Source organism: Callorhinchus milii, unplaced genomic scaffold, assembly GCF_018977255.1.
Source record: "Callorhinchus milii isolate IMCB2004 unplaced genomic scaffold, IMCB_Cmil_1.0 Scaffold12, whole genome shotgun sequence".
Lineage (NCBI taxonomy): Eukaryota > Metazoa > Chordata > Chondrichthyes > Chimaeriformes > Callorhinchidae > Callorhinchus > Callorhinchus milii.
Genome location: NW_024704753.1, coordinates 767,191 through 790,783, shown reverse-complemented (window position 1 = coordinate 790,783; position 23,593 = coordinate 767,191). Strand labels below are relative to the sequence as shown.

The following is a 23,593-nucleotide window of genomic DNA, read 5'->3' as shown; positions in this document are numbered from 1 at the left end:
GTTACAGTGTGACTCGGTGACAGTGTGACAGGTTACAGTGTGACTGGGTGACAGTGTGACAGGTTACAGTGTGACTGGGTGACAGTGTGACAGGTTACAGTGTGACTCGGTGACAGTGTGACAGGTTACAGTGTGACTGGGTGACAGTGTGACAGGTTACAGTGTGACTGGGTGGCAGTGTGACAGGTTACAGTGTGACTCGGTGACAGTGTGACAGGTTACAGTGTGATTCGGTGACAGTGTGACAGGTTACAGTGTGACTGGGTGGCAGTGTGACAGGTTACAGTGTGACTGGGTGACAGTGTGACAGGTTACAGTGTGACTGGGTGACGGTGTGACAGGTTACAGTGTGACTCGGTGGCAGTGTGACAGGTTACAGTGTGACTCGGTGACAGTGTGACAGGTTACAGTGTGACTGGGTGACAGTGTGACAGGTTACAGTGTGACTCGGTGGCAGTGTGACTCGGTGACAGTGTGACAGGTTACAGTGTGACTCGGTGACAGTGTGACAGGTTACAGTGTGACTGGGTGACGGTGTGACAGGTTACAGTGTGACTCGGTGACAGGCGGGGTTGCGGGGTTACCGGGTTACCGGGTTACGGGGTTACATTGTTTCTCTGCGGCACTTCCTTGTTGCAGTGAATGGCGACCTGTCTGGCGCTCCCCTTGAACTGAGCTGTGCCGAGAGCTCCTCTCCCTCCCGCAGCCGCGCGGGACTCTGCTCACAGCCATGGAGACTCCCCTGGACGTCCTGTCCCGAGCAGCCTCCCTACTCCACGCCGATGACCAGAGAGGTGAGTGCGGGAGAGGCTGGAGGCCATGAGCCATTAACATCCACATCACAGAGAGACACACACACAGGGGACAGACAGAGAGAGAGACACACACACACAGGGGACAGACAGAGAGAGAGAGAGACACACACACACAGGGGACAGACAGAGAGAGAGAGACAGAGAACAGACAGAAAGAGAGACACACACACACAGGGGACAGACAGAGAGAGAGAGACACACACACAGGGGACAGACAGAGAGAGAGAGACACACACACAGGGAACAGACAGAGAGAGAGACACACACACAGGGGACAGACAGAGAGAGAGACACACACACACAGGGGACAGACAGACAGAGAGAGAGAGAGACAGAGAACAGACAGAGAGAGAGAGACACACACACAGGGGACAGACAGAGAGAGAGAGACACACACACAGGGGACAGACAGTGACACACACAGAGAACAGACAGAGAGAGAGAGAGAACAGAGGGAGAGAGACACACACACACGGAACAGACAGAGAAAGAGATACACAGAGAACAGACACAGAGAGAGAGACTCACAGAGAACAGAGAGAGAGAGAGAGTCAGAGAACAGACACAGAGAGAGACACACACAGGGAACAGACACAGAGAGAGAGACACACACAGGGAACAGAGAGAGAGAGACATAAACACACGCACCGCGTGAGACACACACAGAGAAAGAGAGACACTCAGAGGGACACACACAGAGGGACACACACAGAGGGACAGGGAGACAGAGACAGAGAGGAATAAACTGTATGGCGAGGGTTAGACACTGTGGCAACAAAGTGAACGCTGTGCTCTCTCTCTCTGAGAAATCTCAGTTTAATGTTTGAAACAACAGCAGTAGTTACTGACTGTGAGAGAGAGGTGGGGGGGAGGGGGGGGGGGGTGGAGAGGTGGGGTGGGGTGGGGGGGTGGGAGGGAGGGTGGGGGGGGGGGGACCGGCTTTGCTCAGTGCGGTGTCTGCCTGAGGGGACGTGACTCCGGGCAGTTTCGGTGGTTGTTTGTCGGTCTCAGTGGCTGCCCCCCCCCCACACACCCACACACACACACACTCACACACACACCCACACCCCCACACACACTCCCCCCCCCCCCACACACACACACACACACACACCCACACCCCCACACACACTCACCCACAGTCACTACAGGAAGCGGCCGATCGGCTCCCCAGGCAGTTACAGGCGGAAATAACCACCTTCCCTGGTTATTAGTGTTGTTACTGGTATTATTTCTGGCCAAATGTGTTGTGAAAGTAACTTGTGGGTTTTACATCCCGGCCAAGTGGGTTTGATTACATGTGGAGGTTTAAACGTGGAGGTTTATTTGTTTGTGTGTGTGGGTGTGAGGGTGTGGGGGGGTGTGGGGGGGTTATGAATTAGCAAATCAGTTGTGGTAGAAAGTCTTTTGTTTCATTTATGCTCTGAGAGAGAGAGAGAGAAGGAAAGAAAGAGGGAGAGAGAAAACGAGTCAGAGAACGAGATAAAAGAGTGAGAGAAAGAATAAGAGAGGGAGAAAATGTAAAAGAGAGAGAGAAAAAGAGATCATTTTGGTACTTGTCTGTAACTGCGAGTTTAGGTTATGGTTGTAGGATTGGTGCTGGAATATGCAGAAAGGACTTCAGTGTGACACCCCCCCCCCCCCCCCACACACACACACACACCCTCTCTCTCTCTCTCTCTCTCTCTCAGAAACCTGTCGTTGCTTCTGAGAGGTTACTATCAGATGATGAAACCTGAGGCAAGTTTCCTTACTCCACACCACACGCCTCTTGTTTCTGGCACATGCAGAAAGCACAGTAGTATAACAATTCCTACCCCCCCCCCTCTCTTTCTCTCTCTCTCTCTCCTTCCCCCTCTCAGAAACCTGCAGTTGCCTGTGAGAGGTTAGCATCAGATGATGTAATCTCTGCCCAATGGGCCCAGTGGTGGGGCTGAGACAGGAGCTGTCACTCCCCTCACTCTGCAGTGACTAACAGCCAATCAGCCTTCTGTCTGCACACTTTAGTTGGCATTGCTTGGCCCCGGTCTGGCTCAGGGTGAGACCCGGGCACGGTGCCAGTGAGCCAGCCATCACCGTGCTTCACCTGATCGGGCACTTTCACAAGGGACAACGCACCAGCTCGCGGTGTAGCGCTTTATCACCTCAAAATGTCTCGGAAGCGCATGATAGTCCTGTGATGTTGTGGTTAGTGCTCTTGCCTCACAAGCGAGAGGACCTGGGTTTGATTCCCGGCGGGTCAGGTCAGGGCGAAACCTTAGGCAAGTTTCCTTACTCTACACGCACGCCTCTGTTTACCAAGCAGTAAGTAGAAACTTCTTGTTAGACTACTAGGCGGATCATTTTCTGGGGGTAATAATTCCCCTCCACCCAAAAGAAATTGGTCACTCAATCCACGACTATTTGTGGGACGCTGCTGTGTGCAATTGCCTGCCTCGTTTCACCCACAAAATACACAGTCACTCCACTTTACAGTATATTCTGTGAAGCGCTTTGAGACGTCTCAATGACATGTCTCAAATGCAAGGATCCTAATTACTGTTGAGTGTAGTCACTGTTTTGCGTGTTACAAGTGTTACAATGTCCCACATGCAGGTCCTGAAGTGAACGAGCGATTTATATCTGGGGAATTGTTGGACCGGACACCGGGAGAGAGAAAGAAACTCCCTTCTCTTTTCCAAAGAGCATCACTGGATCATTAATGTCCAGATGGAACAGGCGGGAGCTTGGTTTAACGTCTCATCCAAAAAATGGCACCTCAGACAATGGAGGCTTGAACCTATAGCTGTTTGAAGTCTATGACCTGAGACCCGAATAATGATTTGTGGGGTTTGGGGGTGGGGGGTGGGGTGTTGGAATCAGGGGGTTGGGGGGGCAGAGTGGGTGGGGGGGTGATGGGGGCTGTAATTTTGCTGTTTCCGCTGACCGTCCTAACTGACTGAAATAACTTTACCAACTTGAAAACTGCTGAGTTGAGGGGTTGACATCAGGAGACTGTGTAGTGAGTAAACAGTCAGTGTTTTGGGAACTCGACTTCCTCCCTACGTGAAAGGTGCCGTGTAAATGTCATTTGTTGTTGTTGAGAATGAGAGACTGGGAGGCTCTGTGCAGTGGGGAATGCAAGCAGTGTGTGGGGAGCAGTGAGCGGGGCGCAGTGTGCTGTGTGGGCACTGTGTGCTGTGTGGGGGCTGTGTGCGGGGGGCTGTGTGCTGTGTGGGGCTCGTGTGGGGCGCAGTGTGCTGTGTGAGGGCTGTGTGCGGGGGCTGTGTGCGGGGCGCTGTGTGCGGGGCGCTGTGTGCGGGGCGCTGTGTGCGGGGCGCTGTGTGCGGGGCGCTGTGTGCGGGGCGCTGTGTGCGGGGCGCTGTGTGCGGGGCGCTGTGTGCGGGGCGCTGTGTGCGGGGCGCTGTGTGCAGGGCGGGGGGCTGTGTGCTGTGTGGGGCGTTGGGTGGGGCGGTGCGGGGTGGAGGAATGCAGTCGGTGTTGATGTATAATTGCTGGGATGTGAGGGCACGTAGCAGCACGATCAGCAGGTGAGGGACAGTCAGCGTCGCTCACTACAGCTGGAGGTTTTGACGGAATCTTTACGCAGAAGGACGGAAGGTTTCTCTGCTGAATCACTGTCTGTTGCAGTTGCTGATCACAGCTGTGTGACAGCCTGGCCACCATGGTGATTGGAGCCCTTACTCCCCGTCCTCAGCTCCAGGGCTTTATTGGGTCGTTTGAGATTATTATCCACACATTTACTTTGAACAACAACGACAAATGACATTCACGCGGCACCTCTCACGTCGGGAAGACATCCCAAAGCGCTGGATGATCAGGGACTTGGCCCCGAGCTGGGGTTTGGGATCAGGAGGGGTGGAGGGCAGGGAGGGTAAACCTATTATATCCGTGAGTGCTTGATTTGAACTGGTCGACTGTCGGCCACCTGGCTCAGGAAACGGATCAGAGACTGTCACAGAGGATGGGGCTCGATTCCAACATTACATTGCCAAACGTGTCACCTTGGAGCCAGTTCAGCTACAAGCAGACCCTGCTTGCCTCCCTCCCTGCCCCAAGTAAGATCATTTCACACCGAAATGATACTGGAATAAACTATCCTAACAGTCGTATGTGCATGTGTGCGCGTGTGTGTACTTGCGTGCGTGTGCGCATATGTACATGCATGTACATGCATGCGCGTGTGTGGGCACGCATGCGTATGTATGTGCATGTGTGTGTAGGTGTCTATGTGTGTGTGCATGCATATGTACGTGCGCGCGCGTGTGTGTGTGTGCATCGGTTGAGTGTGTTTGTGGGTGTGAGCGTGAGAATAAATTCTAAAGCAGTTTGTAGTTTACTAATGGTGAAAATGAAGCTGCATAAACAAGGTGCTGTTGGCCTCCAGTCAGCTCCTATCTGGTGGCATTGTGGTGCCCGAGTGTGATGGCATCGTGGTGCCCGAGTGTGAAGGCATTGTGGTGCCCGAGTGTGAAGGCATTGTGGTGCCCGAGTGTGAAGGCATGGAGTTTGAGACTATAAATAGTTAACTTAACAAATCTGGCAGCCTGCAGGCAGCGTTGGCAATCATTAACCTCAGCCCTGTACCTGACTCTCTCCTGACTCTCTCACGCTGAGCGATATTAACTCTTTCAGTGATTCCCTGCTTCTTGGAGTTGAGCTGCAGATCAGCCATGATTTAAAAGAATGGCAGAACAGGCTCGAGGGGCTGAAGGGGCTCCTCCTGTTCCTATGTTCCTTCTGACGATTGTTGAGTTTTATGTGTAAAATGCACTCCCTCGCCCCTCCCTCCCTCCCCCTTCCCCCCCCTCCCCCTTCCCCCCCCATTGCAGTTTGAGGCCAGTGACAGGTTGACTCCTGATGGTAAAACATAATATCCAGGATGCCTCAGAACGTTTCACAGGATTTACTGTGAAGTGTAGTGACTGTGTGTTTTGTTGGCAGCCTGGCGTGTGAGCTCTGGCTCCCTGACAACAACAACTTGCACTTGTATAGCACCCTCCACACAGAGAAGTGTCTCAGAGCACTTAACAGTGGTGGAGCCTGACTCCGAGCCGCGAGGGGGTGTGGAGATGACTGTTAGCACGGTTGAAAAGAAAGGGGAAAGAGGGGGCAAGGTGGAGGGATTGAGGGTGTGTTCCACAATTGCCAGGGGCTTCCAGCCCCTCTCCCCCTTCCCCCCCCCCCCCCCCCCCCACCACCCGGCAGCTGTGCTGTTCGTCTCTTGGATGATCATTGATGTTGTTCTTCCCTTTCCAAGGTCTGAAGTGGACGTCGGGATCCAGTGCGCTGATGTGTGTGGAGCATTCCTTACTGTGTCCAGGTAAGTCTATCTCTCCGGCTCTGTGTGTGGGAATGTTGAGTTCCTCTGGGTGAGGGGTGGGGGAGAGGGAGGGGTGGAATGGGGTGGGAGGGAGGGAGGGGGGAGCTGTATTGTTGGGAGAAGCCGTCCTTTGATTTAAGACATCACACAGCGATCTCATCCTTGTGTGTTCAGGTGGATGTTGAAGATCCTGAAACTTTATTGGGAAAGTGAAGGGAGTTTCTCTCTCTCTCTCTCTCTCTCGCTCTCTACCAGTCGGTGTCCTGTTTGTGGGATGTTTGTGTGTGTGTGAGATCTCGGGTGGGAATGAGGAGGGGCTTGTCATGGCATGGGGGTGGGGGGCAGGGTGGGGGTAGTGGGGTGGGGGGTAGACACTGGGCCTCTCTTAATACATGTTATTGTGGTTGTTAGGAAGCCACACAACATTGGACACAGGTCTGATACTGCAACATGGGTTTCCTTTCCTTCTTTCTCTCTCACTGCCTCACACAAACTCTCACATACATTCTCTCACACTGTCCCACACCTACTGCCTCTCACAAATACAATCTGTCACACTGTCTCACACACACTGTCTCTCACTTCTCTCACACACACATGCTTGGACTCAACCTCTCGCACTTGCACAATCTTGCACACTGTCCCTCTCACACTGCCACATGCACACTTTCAAACATACACACACACCCTTGCACAATCTTGCACATTTACACGCAAACTTACACATACCCACATACATGCTTGGACTCACACACTCACACTTTCACACACTCTCTGCCTCTCTCACACACACTCTCTCCCTCTCTCACACACACTCTCTCTCGCTCTCTCCCTCTCACACACAGTAAGTGTTCCAAGACCCAGTAGCCTGAGCTGGAGAGCAGCTGTTGGTTGCTGGCTGGCTCGGTGCTGTGTGACGTTAGCTGATGGCCTGAGATGTTCTGGCCACTATAACAATGGGGCTTTTATGAGAGGAAACCGGCCTCCACCACTGCCGTCTGTTGTGGGAACAGCCCGATCTCGAGGGGACGGGAATCCACACACATAGGCCGGGTCGCTGGCTTTCTGAGATGGTTTTGACAAAGGGACCCCAGCTCGAAGCTGTACTTATTACTGGGTCTTTCACTGGCTTCCGTCTCCCCCCCCCCACCACCACCCCGCTACTCCCCCCTTTAAGTAAAGATTTCCAGGGTTCACCCCCCCCCTCCCCCCCCACCCCGCCAGAACAGCACCGACTCATCACATCACAACATCTCCCCGCACTTCCCAGGCACTCACTGTGTAGTGACTGTACTTTGTGGGCAAACACAACATCCAATGTGGGCACAGCGACATCCGACAAACAGCTGATCCCCCAGTGTTTATCCGGGGATTGTCGGCCAGGACAGTGAGAGTGCGTGTGTGCGTGTGTGCATGCGCGTGTGTGCGTGTGTGTGTGCGGCATTGTCAGATGAGACGGCACTATTGTGGAAAAGAGAAGCGAGTTCCTTTCTCCCGACATTCTGGCTGGCAATCAACAACAACAACTTGCATTTATATCTCACGCAGGGGAGCGTCCCAGAGAGCTTGAATATCCGGATACCTCTGTCACCCGCAGCCTGGCAGTTTGTGCAACCCCCCCTGTGTACACATGGTTCTTTATCTGGGATCGGTCTCACAGTGGTGGGGGGGTGGTCAGGCTGTGTGGGTGGAGGTCAGGCAGTGTGGGTGGGGGTCAGGCTATGTGGGTGGGGGTCAGGTTGTGTGTGGGTGGAGGTCAGGCTGTGTGGGTGGGTCAGGCAGTGTGGGTGAGGGTCAGGCTATGTGGGTGGGGGTCAGGCTGTGTGGGGGGGTCAGGTTGTGTGTGGGGGGTCAGGCTGTGTGGGGGGGTCAGGTTGTGTGTGGGGGGTCAGGTTGTGTGGGTGGGTCAGGCTGTGTGGGGGGGTCAGGCTGTGTGGGTGGGTCAGGCTGTGTGGGTGGGGGTCAGGCTGTGTGAGTGTGTAACGAGCCCTCCTCAGTGTGAACCTTGCCGTGGTAACAAAGATTGGTTCCAATGTCATAAATGTGCTGTTTTTGCACCACAGAAATTTGTAAATGACACACAGTCACTACACTTGACAGCGATTCTGTGAAGCAACTCAGACGTTATCTGATGCTGTGTGAAATGCAACGCTTATTATTACAATATTAATTAATGTAGGTGGTTGATGTGTGACCTCAGTGGGTACATGAGTCTGTGTGTGTGTGTGTGTGTGTGTGTGTGTGTGCTCTACACGTCGACACGCCCCTCAGGAGGAAGGGAGGTATATAAATACAAGTTGTTGTTGTTGCACAACTTTGATTGCAAATGCAGGAACGTAGGACATGAGTCGACCATTCAGCCCCTCGAGCCTGTTCTGCCATTCTATTAGATCATGGCTGATCTGTACCTCAACTCCATTGTACAGTATCCCTCAATACCCTGACCGAGCCAACTCTAGCCAGTATCTAGCCAACTCAGTCGCAAACATTTTTTAAAAAAAAAACTATCTAAAGACAATAAGATTTATTTTCCCTCCTCCTCTCCCCCTCCCTCACCTCTGGCTCTGTTCCTTTCCCCCGGATTGTGATTCCCGCCGAACATCTTCACCCCCATTGCTCCCAATCGAAGGTTAAAGGATTAATAACAGAGGGTGTGGCGCTCCCGGTGGCTGGGGCAGGCGTTACAGTCTCAGCCTCAGACACCAAACTTACCTCAACATTTAAGAGGCTCAGAATCTGTAGAGAATTTTTATATCCGGTTTGTATTCAGAAGCCAGCTTCTTTCTTTTTTCACAATGATCGTTTCACCCACAAGATTTTCACTCTACTTTACAGTGTATCCTGTGAAGCGCTTTGCGACATCTCAAAGACGTGATAATATCAAATGCCAGGATTATTATTATTATTATTATTGTTGTCCACTCTCTTGCTATGGCTAATAACTGGAGCTGTGTCTTCCCCAATACCTCACGCCCTCCCATGGAGGGAAGATGAAGAGCCTGTGCGTGTGTGCCTGGGTGTGTGTGTCTGCAGATGTGCGTGCTTGCCTGGATATGTGTGGGTGTGTGCATGCATATGTGTGCATGTGTGTGTGTGTGTGCGTGCCTCCATGCGTGTTTGTATTGCACAGCCCCACAGCTGATGTGCGAGTGACTGACGTGGGGTTGGACACTGCTGTCTCACCACAGAGCACCGTGGGTACAAGACCAAGACCAAGCCAGCCAGGAGCTTACTGAGGAGAGGTCCTTTACCTCAGGAGCTGGGATCCCCAGAGGGTCTCATACACAACATGGGGCAGCAGGAGTGTCACACCGGCCTCGCTCGTGTTGACGACATATCCTTCACTCCCATCTCCCTGTCTCTCCTCCATATGCAGTTACCCAACCCCCATAACACGTACAATGGGGTGGGTTCTCCATCCCCCCATCCTTGGCTCAAACCAATCTGCGCACATTAGTCTCTAGAACTAGGTGAGGATGTGTCTCTCCTCGGGGAGAGAGTGCACATTGCATTCCACACGCAGTTTCTTTATTCCACACGCACACACACACGTCTTATTTACATAGGAATAAGTAAGAACAAGTAGGAACCTGTTTTTTCGTCGATTGGCGGATCACCTCTGGGGGTAATAATCCCTCCAAGGGGAAAAAAAAATTGGTCACAGAATCCACGACTGTTTGTGGGACGTCTCTGTGTGCAAACGACTGCTGAGTTTCACTCACAGAATGCACAGTCACTACACTTTACAGTATAGCCTATGAAGTTCTTTGAAACGTCTCAACGACACGATAAGGCGCTATATCAAACGCAAGGATGATTATCATTAACTTGTGAACCCTCGCTGGGTGGGGGGTGGGGGGGGGGGGGAGATTGATTCACTGTCAGAATTCACGACCACTTCTCTCTGTGTCTCCTCCTGTCTTTTCTCTCTCTCTCTCTCTCTTTAGCAGTGGTTGTATTTGGAGGCTGATCATGTGCAGAAAACATCCCTGACATTTGAGGCACTCCAGGGATGTGACTGAGCATGCTCTCACACACACACACACACACACTCTCTCTGCTTCACATACGAATCATACCCCCGCCATCGCCTGCGTGTCTATACAGAGAACTTACAGCAGGGCTGTGAGTGAGAGAGAGAGAGAGAGGGAAGGCCAGGCAGGGAGGGAGGGAGGGAGGGAGGGGGAGAGATACAGTACTTATCAGCCTCCATCTAATTCTCCCAACTATGAACAAAACAGTTCTTTAAAGATCAGTCAGTGTGTGGGGAGGGAGGGGGGAAATACACCGATCCCGGGGGGAGGGGAGAGGGAGAGAGAGAGAGAGAGAGAGAGGGGGGTGGGGGGGGGGGAAAGGGGAACAAAAAAAAAGTTGTGAATTTACAGACAGACAAGAGACGACCCAAAATATATATCTGTTTTTTTTTCGGAAACTTGCTTTGTTTTGGGGAGAAAAAAAGAGAAAAACTATTTTTTTGGGGGGGGAGAAAAAAAACATCAGTTTTTTTTGTGATTTGGGAAAAATCGAAAGTTGGTGCCTTTAATCGGGGGGAGAGAGAGAGGGGGGAGAGAGAGAAAGGGGGGGGGGAAGGAGGAGAGAGAGAAGAGAGAGGGAGGGAAAGGGGGGGAGAGAGAGGAGAGGAGGCGAGTGAGCTTCCCTCGCAGTTAATCCTCATGAAAACCATGGACTTGTTGAACTACCAATACCTGGACAAAATGAACAATAACATCACCATCCTGTGCTATGAAGGTAAAAAGCTGAGCTGTGTCTGAGCCATGGGGGGGTGGGGGGGGGAGAGACAGAGAGGGGGGGCTTTGCCGCCTTGTAACTGCGTTTTTACAACGACAGAAATACTTCATTTAGAAAACAAAGCGAAGTTGGGCCTTTGTTTGGTGACTGTCTGTGTGTCTGTGTGTGTGTGTTGGGGAGTTGGGGAGTTGGGAGTGGGCTTTTGGCGGCTCCCGGGCCGGATTGGGTCGGGGCGGGCCGGACCGGGCCAGAGAGGCAGCTCTCAAACAAAGAGAAAACAAGTTGCCGAGAGAGAGAGAGAGAGGGAGTGAGGGAGGGAGAGGGGGAGAGCAGGAGCCATGTTGTTAGTTTCTCTGCCTCTTTGTTTAGCGGATCGTTTCCTGTGTGAGAAAGTTCTGAGCACAGAGTCAGAGCAGAGAGTCTCTGTCTCTCTCTCTCTCTCTTTGTTATTTATAGTTTTTTTTAAAAAAAATTTTAATCAAAAAAAACCTCGAAAGGTTTGTGGGGAGAATTAACTGCGGGGACAGAGAGAGAGAGAGAGGGAGAGGGGGAGAGGGAGGGGGTGTTGGGGATGGGGGGGTGGGGAGGGTTTGGGGGAACGATCGGTTTATTTAAAGCCTTTAGCAATTGTAGCTTTGTTTTCGCTTCTTTTGAAAACAAAATGTTGCGGAGACTCAAACCCCGAGTTACACTGTTACTGTTAATATCCTCATTGTATCACAGTGGGACCACAGGCGGGGCAATGGCTTCTTGGGGTTTTTTGGGGGGTGTGTGTGTGTTGGGGGCTACATTGTATTGTCTAAAGAAATCATTGGTTTTAATAAACCTATTTGTGTTAAAATGTCTGTTGTTTTCCCTGTTGTGTGTGTGTTGGCAGAACACAGTTTATGGAGCCTCCATTCATTGGCAATCCGAAGCTTCACTTTGCTGGAGTTGCCAGAGCAGATGTGTGTGTGTGTGTCTCTGTCTCTCTCTACATCTGTGTCTGTGTGTGTGTCTCTCTCTACATCTGTGTCTGTGTGTCTCTGTCTCTCTCTCTCTCTCTCTACATCTGTGTCTGTGTCTCTCTCTCTCTACATCTGTGTCTGTGTGTGTCTCTCTCTCTCTACATCTGTGTCTTTGTCTCTCTCTCTCTACATCTGTGTCTGTGTGTCTCTGTCTCTCTCTCTCTCTACATCTGTGTGTGTCTCTCTCTCTACATCTGTGTCTGTGTGTCTCTCTCTCTCTCTCTCTACATCTGTGTCTGTGTGTCTCTCTCTCTCTCTCTCTCTCTCTACATCTGTGTCTGTGTGTCTGTGTGTGTCTCTCTCTCCCCACATCTGAGCTGTGTTGTAACCAGGATTATCCTCTGTGAAAGCTTTGCTGTAAAACTGCTACACCGACTTTGACACCGAAAACACTGACTTTTTATAAAGTTCCCCCCCCCCCCCCCATGTTGGGAGTTAGTTATTTTAATGACAAGCCCCCATTTATCACCTGTCAGGGTGATATTGAGGGATTAAATCCCCGCTGGTGGAAAGAGCTGGTCAGTTTTTTTCCTCTATGTTTCTATGTTGTGCTTTTTTTCGACTTCCTTTTCCAATTAATTGTGTGGCTGCAGAGAGGTACCTTAGCCTGGGGGGGGGGGGGGGGGGGGAACAAAGACGCCATTATTTTCCAAAGTGCTTTTCTTTCTCTCTCTCTCTCCCTCTTATTTTCTCTCTCACTTCCTTTCTTTCTCTCCGTCTCACTTCCCTTCTTTTCTCCCCCTGCCCCCCTGTCTGTCTCTCCCTCTCCCTCTCTTGTCTCTCTCTTTCTCTCCCTCTGTCTGTCTCTCCCTCTGACTCTCTGTCTCTCCCAGAATCTATTTGTCTCTCCCTCAGTCTCTCTCTGTGTGTGTTTGGGACAGGATGGCTGGTTAGTATACCCGGGGAGTTCTCCCCCAGTTGTGGAGTGCCTGTGTTCCCCTCCTGCCTGGGGTGGGGGGGGGGGGGGGGGGGGTCAGGCTGGGATAGTGTTGCTCAGCCTCAGTCAGTAGTCAGTTTGGGGGCTGATGTAAGCAGTGGGTACCTGTGGTTTGGGGTTAGTTTAGTTACACTGCAGTGGTTTCGAGGCCAACTGGAAAAGCTGACAACCATTTTGCTCGTTTCTTGTCAAAGCTCCAAGTCATTGGGAGGAGGAGACAGTTTAGAGAGTGGGAGAGAGAGGAGATAGTTGGGAGAGGGAGAAGAGATAGTTTAGAGAGGGAGGAGGAGAGAATTTCGAGTGGGGAGTGGGGGGAGAGAGAGGTGGAGAGAGTTCGGGGAGGGGGGGAGACCCACATCCTGTCCCATTGTTTTCTGGACGTGTCTCTGCTTTGTTCTCTTTCCTCTTCAGTTGACTCTGTCTTTAGAAGTTATTGGAAAGCTGAATTTTGCTGAATTAAGCGATTACTTTGCTGTGCTGCCCCCCCCCCCCCCCCGCGTGTGGGAAAGCTGATCCTGTTACAGTATGTTGGGGTATTAATGTTTCCAGCAATCACCAAAATAGCGGGGTTCAGAACCCCAAATCCCTCATGTTCTCCCTGACATGTCTCTAGTATGTCTATAGCTCTGGCTAGACATGTAGACATATGTCTTAGTTTAAATCCCCTTGCATTCGATACAGCGCCTTATCATGTCCTTGAGACGTCTCAAGTCGTCTAACAGGATGTACTGTAAAGTGGGTTGACACTATATTTTGCGGACAAAATGCGGCAGCCGATTGCGCACAGCAGCGTCCACACAAACAGTCGTGGGTTGAGTGACCACATTTTTTTTTAAGGGATTATTTCCCCCGGAAAGCGATCCGCCAATCAACTAACAACTGGGCTCCTACTCACTGCTGTGTGTGGAGTCAGGGAATTCAAAACTCAAAATCAAATAATTGCTTCAAAAAGTTTTAATTTAGCAGTTTGGATTTCTCAGTCCTTGGTTAATGATCTTTAACGCTCTCTCTCCCCCACCCCGGCACCCCCCACCCCCACCAGGCCCCCAGTCGCTGGCTATTCCCCGGCTCTGACTGACTGCTCTTGTCTGGCAGCTGATGTGACCTGGAAGCAGTCTCGTTTGTCCGGCAAATGGAAGAAGTTCAGGATCGGTTTCTCTTTTTTTCTCATGTTCTACTTTCCTCTCGTTTCTTTTTTGTTTCTCTCACTTTCTCTATCTCCTTCTCTTTCCTTCCCTTGCTCTCTTTCTTTTTCCCTCCTTCTTTTCCCTCACTCATTCACATTTCGCTCTCATTTTTCTCATTTTTATTCTCTCTCTCCCCCTCTCTTTGCGCCCATTGTAGTACTGTAATAACTTAGCTGTTTTGTGGTGTTTTTACCTGGTTTCCTGGATGTTTCTGTGAATAAAGCAGTGTTTGCCTGGATACTGAGGCTGGGGAGGGAGCTATCATTATCCTCTCTGTCTGCCCTGAAGCCTGGCTCCTAGGAAGTGTTGGATGGAGGAAACTGAGCTTCTTACAACCATTTTACTGAACACCAGGATTAACCTTCATTAATCTATCTTCATCCTCTCTCCCCTGTCTCTCTCTGACTCTCCCCCTCAACCCCCACCTTTCTCCTCCCTCTCTCCATCTCGCTTCACCTCTCTGTGTGTCTCCCCCCCCACCCCCCACTTTCTCTCTGCCTCTCTCCATCTCTCTCCCCCTCTGTCTCTCTCCCCCCATTTCTTTCTCTCCCTCCCTCCCTCCCTGTCTCTCTCTCTCTCCCTCCCTGTCTCTCCTTTCTTTTGTGGCACTATGTCAGGAGATGCACAGCAGAAAGCACAAACCCACAAGGAGTTCAGGTGAAGCGAGATAGGCACAGAAAGGGGGATAGAGACAGGATGTGAGAGAGAGAGGAGACAGCTTCATTCACAAAATCTCTTCCTCTCACATCCTCAGTGCTGTCTGATCAACCTGATAAACTCCGTATAAAACGTCCCATTTACTGACCCGCTTTTTACCGCTCACTTCACAGCTCTACCCTCGGATTCCACTGGGGGAGGGTATTGGGCATGTGGGGAGGTGGGGGGTGGGTTAGAACTGAGGCAGGGGCTGCATTTCTGTCAGTGGCAAAATCCAGGTGAGCCCTGAGCGCATTAGTGACACGGCTGTGCTGAGGTCCGGTGAGGTGTGTTGACTGTTTGTAGATTAAAGTCTGGTTTCATGATTGCGCTCAGTGTTTACCGGTGTCAGGAGTAGATCGGGGGGGGGGGGGGGGGGGAGATGCTGTGGGTCGGATGGTAACACCGAGTGTGCCCATTTTCAAAAAGAGAACAGTAATAGTTTGTTTGACACGTCATGGGCTGGGGGGGCACAGGGCGAGGGGTGCACAGGGAGTGGGTTATGGGGGTAGCTAACGTAGGGAGTGTCTACACCCGGGGTCTGGTTCCAATTAATATACAATCGATGAACATGTGCTGTTCAGACTAAAAGAAATTGGCATTTTTCAGAATAATTTTCCAGCTTGTTTTAATTAACAGGAAACCTCATTCTGAAGTGTAAGGGGTTAGAGTAGAGAGCTCCAGTGGGGGAGCGAGCCCCAACACAGACACAATAAGGGGGGAGAGAGAGAGAGAGAGAGAGCAGGGAATGGGGTTTAGAGTAGAGAGCTCCAGTGGGGCAAGCGAGCCCCAGCACAGACACGATGGGGAGAGAGAGAGAGAGCAGGGAATGGGGTTTAGAGTAGAGAGCTCCAGTGGGGGAGTGAGCCCCAGCACAGATACGAGAGAGCAGGGAATGGGACGAGCAAGCAGTCTCGGCTGTGGCTACAGTTGACCTTGCCCCCTCCTGCCCCCGGGGTAGTGGGGAATTTGCTTGCGTGACGGTGTGCGGTTTTGTCGCTTTTTCCTCTGTCACTGAGTGTGGTGTTTCTGTTCAAGCCGCATTGGTTTGTTGCCCTGAAGAGCCAGCTGTGTGTGCGTGTGCGCAGGTGTGTGTGTGCGTGTGGGGGGGTTGAGGGAGGGAGATTATCCCTGCAGTGTGTAAGCAGACCTGTTAATCCCGATCCCAGGGCGAGCTGCGAGATGTTACCCCGCGGGAAGCGCTGTATCAGTACAAGTTGTTGAGGCCAGGGGCTCAAGCTGTAACCCGGTGACTAGCCTGTGGGCTCAGCACTGGTCACGTCACCTCGGACCACAGGCCGGTCAGTCAGCGGCGGGAACTCAGGGCTTTTGTTCTCTTTCAGGAAAAGTAATTAAACCTGTTAAAGTTCCTTTTCCTGCCAAAAGCATGAGGTCACTGTTGGTTGCCACGGAGCGTGCCCAGAGTGGCAGCGCCTCTCCCCTCCCCGCTCACTCCTCCACCGCCCCCCCCGCTCGCTTGTTCCCCCCCAACTCTGCCCCCCCGGCTCGCCCTCCCCCCAACCCCACTGCCTGTCTGATAGCCGCCAGCAACTGCCTGTAAATACTGTACATCCCGGCATGTCCGTCCCCGTCACTGTTTGTTTTTCTTGTGATTTGAGGAAGAGAAGGGTGGGGGTGTGTGTGTGTGTGACTCACTGTGGGTGCGTGTGGTGGGGGCGCGCTGTGTGTGTGTGTGTTTCACGCTGTGTGTGTTTGAGTGAGTCTCAGTCTCACTGCGTGTGCCCAAGCTCTCCGGGACCCTACCCTGCGTGAAGGGCGCTATACAAATTCAAGTTGTTGTGTCTCTCTCAATGTGTGTGTGTGTCTGTGTGGTAGGGGCTTGCTGTGTGTGGGCGGGGGGGGGGGGTGCATGTTAGGTGGTCCTGTATGTGTGTGTGAGCGCCAGTCTCCATGCTGTGGCTCTGACCCTCTGTGTGCTGTTGCTGTAGGTGTCGGGGAGGCCACACTGAGAGCCGAGGGACGGATGCAGACAATGCCGGTGACGTCCGTCCTCTCCAACCACCGCACGGGCCCCCCCCCCATCAGCCCCACCAAGAGGAAGTACAGCAGCGAGGAGCCCGAGCCCTACCCCCCCAGCGATAGCGAGCATTCCAACAAGGCCAGCCGCGGCTTCATCACACCTGTGTAAGTGCCCCCCTCTCCCCCCCGATCATCTCCCCCCCCCTCCGATCATCTCTCCCTCACCCCCCTATCATCTCCCCCCTCTCCCCCCCCGATCATCTCCCTCTGAATCATCTCCCCCCTTTCCCCCGATCATCTTTCCGCCCTCATCACTTTGTTGTTTAACAATTCACGCACATCGAATACACCCCCGGACCCCCCCCCGGCCCCAAGATATGGGGAAACAGCTCCATGATTGAAGATTAACTGTGTGGGGGGGGGGGGAGGGGGTAGTGTACCAGATGAGGTTAATTGGGGGGGGCTGTGCTGGTTCCCAGGCCGGGGAGGGAATGCTGACGGGATGGTAATAATGCTGACAGTGACATTCCGCACATTCCCACATGGCCGGGAAGTGATGTAGTGCTGCAGCCGGAGCCGATTCCCTCCCCAGTGCCTGGCGATCCCTCCGTGGCCCTCACATCCCAGAGCGGGCGCCGCACATGGGCACGTGACGGGGGGATTCCAGCTCCGATAACCGCCCCCCCGGGCTGTGCCAGGCTCAGCGCTCACGCACACACACACTCTCGCTCTCACACACACTCTCGCTCTCACACACACTCTCGCTCTCACACACACTCACACACACACTCGCTCTCACACACTCTCGCTCTCACGCGCACACACACTCTCGCTCTCACACACACTCTCGCTCACACACACACTCACACACACACTCGCTCTCACACACTCTCGCTCTCACACACATTCACACACACACATTCGCTCTCACACACTCTCGCTCTCACACACACACACACTCTCGCTCTCACACACACTCTCGCTCACACACACACTCACACACACACTCGCTCTCACACACTCTCGCTCTCACACACACACACACACACTCTCGCTCTCACACACTCTCGCTCACACACACACTCACACACACACTCGCTCTCACACACTCTCGCTCTCACACACACACACACACTCGCTCTCACACACTCTCGCTCTCACACACACTCTTGCTCTCACGCACTCTCACACACACACTCGTTCTCACATACACTCTCTCTCTCACACACTCTCGCTCTCGCACACACTATCGCTCTCACACACTCTCGCTCTCACACACACTCTCGCTCTCACACACACTCGCTCTCGCACACACACTCTCGCTCTCACACACTCGCTCTCACACACAGACACTGACTCTCGCACACACACAGTCACTCGCACACAGACACACTCCCCGCCAGGTCTCTCGTGGTGACTGCACAGAGAGCATGTGCTCAGCTGAATTGCCCCCAGGGGCAGGGACTCGGAGCTCTGCAGGAAGTTGCTGTGCGTGATTGTCTGCCGCCTGTGCCCACAAACACACAGTCACTACACTGGACAGAACCTGATTGTTTCATTCACTTTGGAGCTGTTAGTGTCCTGTGTTGTTTTGTTCGCTGTTCTATACTGTGCTATGCAGTAATATCCTGGGGGCCGTGTAGGATCTGGGGGCCGTGTGGGGTCTGGGGGCCGTGTGGGTCTGGGGGCCATGTAGGGGCTGGGGGCTGGGCTTCACGAGGTTGGGCTGTGCGGGGGCTGAGCTGCGTGAGGCTGTGCTGTGGGGCTGGGGGCTGGGCTAAGCCTGGGTTGTTTGTGGTGGTTTCTCTGTGAGCACAAAGAGCTCCTTATCCCCCAGCTGGCCCCCGCCCCACACTCTGACATCAGCTTCCCACAGCAGCCGCTCGCTGCAGTAAAAGTCACCCAACGAAGAGCAGAGCAAAATTGAGAGGAACTATATGTGTGCGCGTGCGTGTGCGCGTCTGCCTCTGTGGCTATGTGTGTGCGTCCCTCTCCCTATCAGTGTGTGTGTGTCTGTCTCTCGGACTAATGTGGGCCAACGGAAGGAGGGATTTTTGCTGTGAAGTGTGGTTGTTGCCTGGTGGGGTTTGGGGCTGGGTGGCTGGGGACGGTTGTGGGCTGGGGTTTGGGGGCTGAGCTGGGGCAGGGGTTAAGGCGGTGGGTGGGGGTGGGCTAGGCTGGGCTCTGGCTGCCTTTTCACTGATTACAGGACGCTCAGTACCAGAACCTTCCAGGCCGCTGTTTAAAGGAGTTTTTATAAAAAAACAAAACCAGCTGTGACTGCGCCATCGGCTGCAACCGATTTCCCACCGAGTGCTCGCTCACTCGCTCGCTCAGAGACAGCGCTTGACGCCCGCCCAGCCCCACGAACACCCCTGGTCTCAGCCCTGACACCGTCACCGTCCGTCACGTTCCGATGGGGAACAACGGCCAAGAAGATTCCCAGTTACAGTCATCGCCCGGAAACCAGTTCTTTTTCTTCTGAAACTGTGGAGAGAGACGCTCGCTCACTCGCTCGCTTCATAGCTACTTGCGGGGATGTCACTGTGCGCAAATTAACTGCCGGATTCGTCCAGAAAGCACACGGTCAATACACTTTACTGCCTGGGCAAAGCAGCCTCCAACACTGGGATCAGCCGCGCTGCTCTCCTCTGTCTCTAACACTAGGTGTGAGACAGGTTTATGTGTCAGTAATCTAGTCCGAGGTTTAGATTTTCTTGTCTCTGGGTTTATGTAATGAGAACAAAGACTGTCTGTGTGTGAGCTGCTGGTTATGTGCCGAGCTTCACTGAGCCCAGTGCTGCTGTGTGTTTACCTGGGTATCAGACTACAAACTACACATCCTGACTTCCTCTCACATCTCCAGCTTACACATCGCTCCGTAATTAATGTCCTGAACTCAACTCAGCCCCTGCCGACCCCACTGTCACAGGTGCTGCTCAGGCGGAAGGAGTTTCACTCTCTCTCTCCATCCCTCTCTCTCTCCATCCCTCTCTCTCTCTCTATCCCTGTCTCTCTCTCTATCTCTCTCTCTGTCCCCGGCTGACAATCCCAGGGTAGAGGCGGCTCACTTCCTGGCTGTTTGCAGGATGTCGCGATGCACGCATTAGCTATCGTGTTTGTCCCCGACACAACGGCCACAAAACACACGGTCATTACACTTTACAGTATATCCTGTGGAGTGGTTTGAGATGTCTTCAACGGCGTGATGATGATAATAATAATCCTTGCATTTGATATAGCGCTTTATCACATCTTTAAGACGTCTCAAAGCGCTTCACAGAATATACTGTAAAGTGGATTGACTGTATATTTTGTGGGCAAAATAATATTTTGTGATAAGGCACTATATTAAATACAAGTATTATTATTATTAGTATAATAAAACAGTCAATACACTTCACAGAAATTGTCATCAGCCATGGTTCTCCGAAAACCCATTCCTCTTTCTCCCCCACCCCACCCCCAGACTGTCCCTCTGCCCTGCGCTGTGTGAGTTCCGTTGACTGCAGTGTGGCAAATATCTGGCAGTGTTTCTATGATGACCAACACTAATGTCATACTCTTTCTCCAGGAACAAACCTGCCAACGGTGATTACCGTAAGGATCAGCATCGGGAGCGAAGCCGGAGTCCAATCGAGCGTCCAGTTGGGGCCATGAACCATCTCGGTGGCCACAGCTACCCCGGCCTCGGTCTGCCCCTGGACCAGCCACTCGCGCTGACCAAAAACAGCATCGGCATCGATCGTCAGCAGGTAACACTCTAACCCTGCTCCTCTTCTCTCTCTCTCTCCCCATCGTGTCTGTGCTGGTGCTCGCTCCCCCACTGGTGCTCTCTACCCTAACCCCATTCCCTGCTCTCTCTCTCCCCATCGTGTCTGTGCTGGTGCTCGCTCCCCCACTGGTGCTCTCTACCCTAACCCCATTCCCTGCTCTCTCACTCCCCATCATGTCGCTGCTGGGGCTCGCTCCCCCAGAGCCTATAGAGAGAGGTTGACCTTGTTTCTAACGTGTGTTGTTTTTGTGCAGAACCGGCCTTCAGTGATTACCTGTGCCTCGGCTAACAACCGGAATTGTAACCTGTCTCACTGCCCCATCGCTCACAGTGGCTGTGTGCCTGCTCTGCCCCTCAACTACCGCAGGACCTCCAACCGTAAGTTACCACCAATCGCAACAGGGAAAATATTTGTTGCATTTGATTTATGACTGCTGCCACCTGTGTAGTGACTGTGGGTTTGTAGACGAACATCCTGAGCAAGGAGCCAGGGCAGTGGGGTCATGAGAACAGAACTCATTCGTTCTCTCTCGCTCTCTGTCTCTTTCCCTCACTCTGTAGCCAGTAGAGTTGTGCCAGGGTCTGGCTGACAGCTCGCGGGGCGGGGGGACGGCTGTAAACTGTGTGTTCAGTGCCTGAAGATTCTGCTCTTTTTACTGACAACCATCTCTCTCCCTTCCTCCTCGTTCTCTCTTTTTCACTGACTCTTTTCCCCTCCCTCTCCCATCTCTCTGTTTGTGTGTGTGTGTCTCTCTCTGTGTCTCCCCCTCTCTCTCACTCTGTCTTTCTCTGCATCTCCCTCTCTCTGTCTCTCAGCCTCTCTGGCCAGCGCTACAGCCTGTGACCCGGTTGTGGAGGAGCATTTCCGCCGGAGCCTGGGAGAGAAATACAAACAGCCGGAGCCAGCCGCCAACTCCGTCTCCATCACCGGCTCCGTGGACGACCACTTTGCCAAAGCGCTGGGCGAGAAGTGGCTGCAGATCAAAGCCGCAAAGGACGGGGTGTGTGCGGGCGGGGAGGGGGTCTCGCGGAGGGGCCAGTCCCCCCCAGCCTCCCACATGGTCACCCACAATCACTCCCCCTCCGTCGTCTCGTGAACGCAGGGCAGGGCCCGCCCGCACGCGCGCGCGCACACTGCTCGCTCCCGAGTGAATGCATGGTTTGACTGAGCGGGAACACTGCAGAAAGAGTGGGGGGGGGGAGGGCGGAGAATTTTTTTTATATATATTATAAATATATAAATAACTTGTGTATTTGCTTAGCGTTTGCGGAGGGGCTGCCCCTGGGGAGAGACAATAGCAGGAACTATTCACACAAACGCTGGGTTTGGCCTGATATCCCTCCTTCTTGGCTCTGTTACCAAAGAAACCTCTTCCAAGTAAATGTGCCCCCCACACCCTCACCCAAAAAAACACAAGCCATGCTGCGATTGATTGACCCAGACACTCGGCCTCTCTGACCCATTGCCTTGCTTTTCCTGTTGCCTTTTTGGGGGCTTGTTTATACTTGAAAGGAAGCATGCGGCTGATTTGCACTAGTGTGGAGCACGAGGGGAGTGGGGGGTGCGGGAAGGGGCAAAGCCTCGGGAAGGCAAAGCCTTGTGTGGTCACCAGTCTGTCTCCAGTTTTAGGCCACGATTCAGTCCTCGGGCTCTGGCCACAAAGTGATGGAGTGTAAAAGGACGCAGCTTTTCCCCCCCAAACCCACGCCTGTCAGCAGCCGTTAGTTATCGTGGGGACGAGACCCAAAGCTCCATATTAAAAGAAGCTGCATGAGGTGTCTGTTGAGATAGCTGGTGTCTCGAGCGCAATAGGCTCATGGCACACACTGCCCTGGAGAAGTGGAGCTTGTTTTCTGCAATTACAGTTACAGCGTGAGTGAGAGAGAGAGAAACTGAGCGAGAGAGCGAGAATGAGCAGGAGAGAGTGAATGAGTGAGAGAGCGAACTAGCGAGTGGAGACGAGAGAGAAGGCGAATGAGAGAGGGGTCGAGCGAGAGAGAAAGAGAGGGAACAGACGAGAGAGTGAACGAACAAGCAATCGAGAGAGAGAGTATGAACGCTCCCATTACTGCTGTAGTGTCAGATGGTAGACCAGTCCCAACTCGCTGTTACGGGCTCTGATAGTGTAAAGGTTTCTGCTTGCTCGCTGTCCCCTGCTCCCTGCCCCCTTGCCCTGCTCCTTGCCTCGCCCACGGCCCCCTCGCCCTGCCCTGTTCCAGATAAACATTCCTCCATTCCCCACTCTGTTCATTACATCGCCGGCTCCTCGGGCCATCAGTGGAGGCAGAGACACAGTCTGTACAGATGCCCTGTCGACATGTCACTGCGCCGCACACACAGACCATCAACATTCCGCTAATCAGTCAATAAAAGCCACACATTTCACCCCTCCTCTCCCCCCCACCATCCCCTCCCAGCCAACGTGCTGGGTCCTCTTCGCTGCCCCCCCCCCCCGACCCCGCCCTACTCTGTAGGAAAATCACTAAATGATACACTTTTATATAGGGAACTATAAGACTATCATTGCGCTGTGCGTAATGAATGTACAATGAATTCGTAGGTATTTTTTGAGGAACAATTTGTTAATGACCTGTAGCTATTTAATTTCTTCCCCCCCTCCCCCACCCCTTTCCTTTTTTTTGTTATAATCGATTTTGTTGTTGTTGTCGTTGCCGTTTTCATTTCTTTTGGAGGAGGAAAAAAAAGAAAAAAGTTGAACTTTTTTATTATTTGGTGTAGATTTGTCCGTTTTAAGGTTTTAAGAATTTTTTAAAAATAAAGTGCAGGAACACAGTTACTCTTAATAGTGGATTAGTACCAGTCACTTTACAGGGGCTACTGAACATTTAACAGTAGGAACTGTAGAGGTTTGTCTGCCTATTTGTCTTTTTATTTTTAATTTTTATTTTAACAATAAAGTGAGACAAGTGAACAAGGAAATATTCCCAGCAGCAATCCAGGGATGATTGCTCGCTGCAAAAGACAAAGAAAAACGCTTTGTAAAGTTTTTTTTTGTCATTAAAGAATAAAAATAAAGTAGAGACTGGATTCATCTACAACTCACACTCACACTGCTCCTGGGCACTCGCTGTGAGGTTCGCTCTGTAAACGTGACAAACACAG

At 52.5% G+C, this 23,593-nt stretch overlaps 1 protein-coding gene across 2 annotated transcripts; it reads left to right on the top strand.

The window, feature by feature from the left end:
- Nucleotides 1-562: 562 nt before the first annotated feature.
- Nucleotides 563-22,467, top strand: vgll4b (vestigial-like family member 4b). Of its 2 annotated transcripts, XM_007911707.2 has the most exons (6): nt 563-794; nt 6,076-6,138; nt 16,664-16,859; nt 20,269-20,449; nt 20,724-20,847; nt 21,286-22,467. In XM_007911707.2, the coding sequence occupies exons 1-6, from the start codon at nt 731-733 to the stop codon at nt 21,564-21,566; spliced, it is 909 nt and encodes a 302-aa protein (XP_007909898.2). In that variant the 5' UTR covers nt 563-730; the 3' UTR covers nt 21,567-22,467. The 2 variants fall into 2 exon arrangements, with proteins under 2 accessions (XP_007909898.2, XP_042195553.1); XM_042339619.1 differs by lacking the exons at nt 563-794; nt 6,076-6,138 and adding an exon at nt 10,733-10,887.
- The last annotated feature ends 1,126 nt before the right edge of the window (nt 22,468-23,593 follow it).